At 34.5% G+C, this 7,500-nt stretch overlaps 1 protein-coding gene across 2 annotated transcripts; it reads right to left on the bottom strand.

The window, feature by feature from the left end:
• Positions 1–2,349: 2,349 nt before the first annotated feature.
• LOC149544831 (proline dehydrogenase 2, mitochondrial-like) lies at positions 2,350–5,563 on the bottom strand. 2 transcript variants are annotated; one of them, XM_089795406.1, is made up of 4 exons: positions 4,723–5,563; positions 3,129–3,777; positions 2,590–2,830; positions 2,350–2,494 (listed from the first exon to the last, which is right to left on the bottom strand). In XM_089795406.1, the coding sequence occupies exons 1-4, from the start codon at positions 5,374–5,376 to the stop codon at positions 2,452–2,454; spliced, it is 1,587 nt and encodes a 528-aa protein (XP_089651532.1). In that variant the 5' UTR covers positions 5,377–5,563; the 3' UTR covers positions 2,350–2,451. The 2 variants fall into 2 exon arrangements, with proteins under 2 accessions (XP_089651532.1, XP_089651533.1); XM_089795407.1 differs by having other exon boundaries at positions 2,590–2,815; positions 4,723–5,466.
• Between the last annotated feature and the right edge of the window lie 1,937 nt (positions 5,564–7,500).

Raw genomic sequence — 7,500 nt, 5'->3', positions numbered from 1 at the left:
AGTAGAGGCTCAAAATTCTAGTTTCTTTGGTAGAGAAACATGTAAATGAAGTCTGTTTTCTTGTAGATATTGATTTCACATACATACAAGCGGCCATACCAAGAGTGAGATGGTTGAGACCTCTTGGATATGAGATTAACATAGATGAAGCATTAGCTGCAATAACTAATTTATTAGTAGAAAAAATTGATAAGAATGCACCACATTTTGGAACCTATGACGAGGTGAGATCCAAAGTGGATATGGAGATGAAGACTACCTCCACCTTGAAGAAGAATGATAAGCTTGTTAAGAAGCTTAAAGCCAAATTTGGAAAGGCACTACAGAGGAAGCAGAAGAAGAAGGTGAAGATGCTGAGGGAGATGAAAAGGAGCAAGATCAAGGGCCACTTGCCCTAACTCAAAGCATGGGAGAAGATGTAGATGAAGAGGAAGGTGCTGAGCAAGAAGCTCCAAAGGCTATCTGGTATCCACAGTTCTATTTATTCAATTTTAATTATGCTTAGAGAACTTATTAATTATATAATTTTATTTTTTTCCATTTTTCACAATAATTATTTTTTGGTTTTCTAATATTTGAATTAGATTAAATTAAATTTATTATAAACTTATTTGTATTTCATACTTACAAATACAAGTAATAACAATAAGGCAAGTACATGCCACTATGTAGCACTTTTTAGTTATTCAATTTAGTAAAAAATTAAAATAGAGGATTAAAATATTCCATATGTGGTATGTAGAAACTAATGAGAGGGAAGAAACTTTCTTCTTACATTATAGTTTTCAATTAATAACTAATAAATTTTATAAAAAAGAAAAAAGAATCAAGAACGATCTACTAATCTATATGGATACACAAATCAATGATCAATCAAGAATTAGTGAAATTTGACCTTTCCAATAAATACACTTAAAGAGACATGCTAACAACAATAATTAATAAGTTCTCTAAGCATAATTAAAAATTCAACTATAGTTTAATAATACTATAGTTAAAATAATAACATTAAAATATTTTACAATAACATTAAAATATAATTTAGTAATACTATACTTTAATGATTTAATGTTATTATTTTAACATAATTTTACAATTATATAATTATATCAATAACATAATTTACATTGTTAAAATTTTAACTACAATAAATAATAAAACATAAAAAGCGATTCTAACTTATCTATTTTTAAAATTTTAAAACATAAAACAAACAGTCAAATCAGTCAAATCCGGAACAAGTTACAATGTGCATATGCATGACATGAGCGGATGCCAGGCGGCAATACCCAGGCAGTCGATCCTCCTGCCTGGGTAGCCGTTGCTGACAAAATGCGCCTGCCCGTGCATTTCATTTTCAGTTTGTCCTTGTTTACGTGTATCATGAATTCTTAACAGGAAACCCATTCTGTCTCCCATTTCGATTGTATTTATAATCATTTTCTTTTTAGCTATTTTAGACAACCGATTTAACGTGTATTTTGGTGGACAGATAACGATAGATGAAGTGGATCCCACCAATCATATAAGACGCTTTATTATAAAAAAATTTATAAGCCTCTAGGTGCTTTTTAAATACTTTTCCTTTTGCATGAGTAATTTAAAAATTAAAAACTAACAATCATTGGTCATCAGCGGATTCTGCAGTTGGGAGGTTTATAATGACCATGTCTGGTCAGGATAAAATTCAGCCACTAAGCAAAGCATAAATGGACTGTAATTTTTTTTTTTTTCAGTGGTCGTGCTTGCTTCTTATTGATTTTCAAAATTATTTATCATTTTTGACTCTTGATAAAATAAATAAATAAATTTATGTAAGATGGAGTGCATTAATGAGTTAATGTTGTTAGCAGTAGAGGGAACGGCTTAAACATCACACACTAAGCTTAATTCCTAGACCAAAAGTGTTAAATAGTCAAAATTGACTTTTTCTCCCAAGCTTAATTCTTCCCTTAGTGTGTGATATTTAAGGGTGGCTGCAGTAGAGTAATTCGGAGATGAATATACGTAGAGAATTCAATGTTTGCATTTTGATTGTGCCATCATAGAGATTTACAAGTTATAATGACATAAAATATAACACATCTTATGCTTCCTCACCAACCCAAAACTTGACCCAAACAGATGTTGACAATGTGTAGGTTGCTTCTCTGTAAACGTTGGAGACAACAGAAACTATTTTAAATCAAATATTTAAGAACACATGAGATTTTAAAAATTATAATTTGATTTTTAAACATTATAACTAATATGCACAAGTTAAATCACACCCACAAGTCACTCAAACAAGCTTTAAATAAAGCATATAAGTCGTTCGCATTCAAGCCTAAAACACGACTTACATCTAACTTGAGCCATGAAAAAGGCAGCCTTTAATCCGGGCTTTCATTGCAAACATTTACAAGATCATTTTTCCTTCAAGCCACAACAATTTTCAGGGAACCAAGCTTATTAGCCTGTGACAACCGCCTGCAATCTTCTGCTCAATTCCTTGCTGAATCATAGGCAAACACAAAATAAGATTTACAACAACAGAAAAGTTTTAGTAAAATAATTATTACCTAGCGTTTTGGGCATGCTTGTTTTTACCTGATGAGTTGACGATCTGCACTGGTTGTGGAGAGAAGCCCTCTGTTTTCTTCAGCCCTTCTAATGAGGTAAGGCATGACATGATCCACCGGCCCAAACGGAAGATATTTGCTTACTTGGAATCCTGCCTGAACCAACCCCAGCGAGAGGCTGTCTGCCATTCCCTTCAGCTGTGCAAACTGTACTCTATCATTGCCCTTCCTAATATTCAATTCTTCTGCCTTGCCTGCTGCAGCCTTGCCTGTAACCAACAAATCAAAAATTAATAAATTACTAAAAGTCTATTAATAAGTTTCATATTTGCTAATAATTTTTATTTTTTTAGTTCCCTAATTGGTCTATTAGTACACAACTACAAATACTGATAACTTTGATTGCTCTACCAATAATTATTTACTCAAATTTTCAGGGATGGTTCACAAATTTCTAATAATGCTTAGCAAATTTTTCAATAATAATGTCCAAATGAACCAATCTTAAATTAAAAATTAAAAAATACCTACTAGTAAAACAACTATACACCAGATTGTGTTTTTTACCAGAATGAAAGTTATGAGTGGCCAGCACAACAGAAGCCTCTGCCATGGCAGCTTTCTCCATCATGAACCCTGCGCATGCGTCGTAACACCTGTGCGTGTCTTGTATGGAAGAATGGATGGGCGAAGGCGCGCCCAGAGAAGCTGCCAGCGCGGACTCTCTGCTGATGTAGGCGCCACGTACGAGCTTCAGTCCGAACTGTATTCCCCTCCGCATTGCCTCGTCGGACGCCAGTTGCAGACGTGGCAGTGCGTCTTTCAAATACGCCTGGACGGTGCCGTACACGACTGGTTTGGCAGATTTGTTGAACTCCAGAAAAGCAGAGAAAGTAAAGTAGTCTATGGCAGGTTGGGCAGATGTGTATTCGGCGTCTATTAACAATGGGAGCGAATTCTCCTCGCAAGATTTGCAGAGCGTACGCAATCTCTGTTCCGCCAATTTGAGGCCTTTTTCTTCGGTAGCAGTCAGTGGTTCAGGAGCGGTAGCGGTGTGGTAAGTAGGGCTGGAAGGCGCTAAAATGGGTAGAGTATCTTGCATCCATGGAAGGCTTGTTTGGTCCGGATGGAGGTGCCGCCATCTTAGCAGGTCGCTAACTCTTTCTAGCAGAGGAAGCGGACATAGCGCCGTGATCTTCACGCATGCAAAGCTAACCTGAAAAAACAAAGGAGCGGACAAAATTTAGGAAATATAGCCGAGATTTAACAAATACAGAAGCTTCTGGCTAAATATTCACAGAACTTTAACCTATCATGTTTAATAGAATATTTGAGCTAGCAATGATAAATAAATATCTCAACGAGGAAACAAATAGTTGAAATCCGGGAGAAATTAGTAAGGAGACCGGACAATCTTCTGCAAAATAGTTATACAAATTCAACCCGCGGAGATTCATTTATCAAATAGTTTAGATTGACAATGGAAATTGAAAGAAATCAAAATGATTTTCAAAACTTTACAGAAATGTTTCAGGAAAACGAAAGGATTTTCAAATTTAGATCACAAAAATACAAATTGAATTTAACATTTGACATCCAGATAAATATATTTACATCGCACACCGCAACTTTCCTCAAATCTCTGAACGATAGAATAAACTGTTATCCTCATTTAAAACTCTTAAAGAAAATTAAAAACAGATATTACTCGTATTAAAAAATTTAAATTATTTAAACCTTTAAAAACTAATTTAGAGAATTCTGAAAAAAAAACTTTCAGCTTCGTATTTAACATTACCAATAACACTTTGAGTTGCTAATATCATTTTCTAGTTAGGGGTTTCTAACGCTATCCAGTAAGATTTTCAAAATTTCAACAGAAAATATTCATGTAATTGAAAATTTCCAAAATATTATAAGAAAGTGAAAAGATTTTCAAAGCTGCAGGGGCAAATTGGGAAAACGTAAATTTTTTTTAAAACTTTACAGATAGATTTTAAAACATAGAAAGATTTCTCAAAACTTTACAGACAAATTCCGAAAACCGAAATATAATTCAAAACTATACAGGCAGATTTAAAAAACCGGAAAGGTTTTAGAAACTTTGAAGGCAATTTCCGAGAACGGAAAGATTTTTAAAACTTTACAGGCAGATTCTTACCGAACCGGCGGGGAGTCGAAGCGTGGTCTGGACTGTATTCAGAAACGTTTGAAGATTCTGGTCACAGGAAGCATTATCAGTCGCGTCTTCCAGGCTGTAATTAAGAATTCCTTTGAGTCCTAATTCCCACATGCGCTGCAGCGTGGCCTCGGCCTCCGCCACGTTCTCTCCCACGCAGAAATGTGAATACGCGGTCTGTTTAACGGCTTGAAGCACAGGAATCCTAAAGGCCGCGTATTTCAACAACGGAGAATTGAGCGCCTTAATACTCAGATCAACCAGAGGCTCGTAGGCAACAAGGTAAAGATTAAAAAGAGTCGACAAAAGTTCCCCGGAGCTCACCCCAGAGTACAAAGCCTCGCCATTTTCGATCTGCAGTTTGCCGTAATTGATCACATCCGGGTGCACTACATCCGTCGCCCCTAAACAATCTCTTCGAAGAAAAGGAGGCCCCTGGGCGGAATCAGACGTAAGGCAACGGGAATTAAACAAACCGTGGCTTGAATTGCCGCCTAGTTTCGAACCGCAGACCTCACTACTCCCAACGAAACTCGCGGAGACTCGAACTCCCGATCTCTCGAACCTATTCATCAGACCTTCGAGAAGAACGTTCCTATTTCCTTTGGATGAAGCCACCAATGCTCGCCATGCCATTACACCTCCAACAGGTCTCGCGTTCGAATCCCTCCTCGCTTATTCACAAATAATAAGCAAACTGAATCCCTCCGCCCCCCCGCAGCTCGATTTATAGACCTGGATTTCATTTTCAGGCACTCGTTGCCTTTTACCTATCGGACCAGGCCGTCCAGTCACCGGAGTGCGGACATGACCTGACACAATCCGACGTGTATTTTATCACGAAGCAGGAATATAGCGTCATTTGTCGGGAGTTCGAAGCTCGTTTTCGGCTGGTCAGCATTCGCGTCAACATCCAGCCTGGCATCCGATTTGACCTTTTTTTTTAATTTATTAACTAATTTAAAAGGGAGAGAACCGTAGTTCTGTGACTTTTAAATTAATTAATAGTTCTATCACATTTAAATTAACTAATAAATTTTAAAAACATCAAATCCGGTTGATAAATTCTGCTGTATAGACGTCACCGGTGAAAATGACGGTGCTGTCGGTTATGGAAGCAAATCTGTCATGCTATGACGTCACTTTCAACGTCAGCGTACCACTTTTACCAGCTTTGTGCGGGGAAATTTAATCGTATGACTGACCGCTCATATCGGACGGAACGGTGCACATGCCGTCCCAGCTCTGTGGAGTGGACACCAAGGTCTCTGGAGAGAATATACTCCGTATCGTTTGAATAACGTGGGAATGAATCTGCATTAATGCTATTGTTCGTGCAAATTACAGGTTGGGTCTCCTAATTTATGCCGCCTAATTTTAGCATTAAATATTTTGGCATGATTGATTCATCGATTGTTGCGTTCACTATAGTCCTCAATAGTGACGTGTGAAGGTTCGTTTCACTTACGTGAAGGTTCGTTCCACCTTATTTAAAAGATATATTTACATCTCCAATAAATTTATTAAAAAAATCTATTTGTTGTTAGGTTTTATGATATTAGTTTTAAAATTATTTCAAATATTTAAAAATTATTCTTATTATTTAAATTTAAAAATAATCATATTTAATATTTAAAAATTTATTTGAAATAGATGGATAAAATATAGTTTATATAATTTAATTTGTGAAGTGACTATATACAGAATAAAAATTTAGAAACATGTATTATTCTTCAAATAAAAAATGAAAGATATGATCGATAAGTATATAATTAAAAAAATAATTATCTTATAAGTTAATAAATAATTATTCTTTATATAAATTTCACATGACTTCTTAATGGTAATTGACTAATTATAAAAAAGATGAGGTGAACTTTGGACATATCAAGTAGTTGTATACTTTCATTGAGTGTTAAATTTTTTATTTATTAATAAAAGTGGAATACCACTATATATTACAACAAAAAATTTGGTTCAAAAGAGCTCATGAGGGAAAGAACCAGAAAGAAAACCCTCATTCATTACTCATAATATATAAGATGTGCAAAGTACAATCCTTAAACTAAAAGTATTAATGAAATCCAAAAGGCTCCCCTTATATCATCTGGATATTCATACTATAACCACTTATTGGAACACTAATGAGGCTTTATAAAATAGTCATATTAAGTGCCCATAGAAATATAGTCAAGAATACATTTATATAAAGTTTGATAAACTGTAATGATAATCTCAAAATCTATTTGCCATTATCCTCCATATAGAAATCATCAACATCTGCAAAGAGAATGAGTTAGTTATAAAATTCGTTATCAAATTAAAGACTTAGAGCATTGAATATCTTTTCATAATTGCCTTACCATCTCCACTTATTGTTGCTTTTTGGTTAAGATCAATAGAAAATGATGTCACATATTGTTGACTCTTATGTTTAGCATCTAACCCTACAATGTACATTGAACAAATGTATTTAGATAAATTTAATTTATAAACTAAAGACCGAAACATAAATTCATTTTTTAATTTTTTCTACCATAATTAAATTCTAAATTATAATAATATTGTCATACTTTGTTTCACATTATGTAATATATAAAAAAAAAAAAAAAAAACTTAATTACCTCCATTTTCTTGAAATGGTTGGGGAGGAATAACATTGAGCATAGTTGGTTGATCTCCACAAACTACATCTTTGTTAATTGGTAAATCATAAAATGCAGTTAGAAATATGAACTAAATAATAAACTTAATACAAAA

Source organism: Cupressus sempervirens, chromosome 8 (assembly GCF_028749045.1).
Source record: "Cupressus sempervirens isolate cs-2001-9-10 chromosome 8, ASM2874904v1, whole genome shotgun sequence".
In the NCBI taxonomy this organism is placed as follows: Eukaryota; Viridiplantae; Streptophyta; class Pinopsida; order Cupressales; family Cupressaceae; genus Cupressus; species Cupressus sempervirens.
This window is presented reverse-complemented; position numbering and strand designations above follow the sequence as displayed.

What these genes read in the sequence shown, in the direction of transcription:
- LOC149544831 (XM_089795406.1), bottom strand. Translation starts at nt 5,376, where the DNA reads ATGGCATGGCGAGCATTGGTGGCTTCATCCAAAGGAAATAGGAACGTT. An exon ending in TTCGACTCCCCGCCGGTTCG is followed by an intron (nt 3,778 to 4,722) that starts GTAAGAATCTGC and finishes TTGTTTTTTCAG; the next exon opens with GTTAGCTTTGCATGCGTGAA. An exon ending in CACTCATAACTTTCATTCTG is followed by an intron (nt 2,831 to 3,128) that starts GTAAAAAACACA and finishes TGTTGGTTACAG; the next exon opens with GCAAGGCTGCAGCAGGCAAG.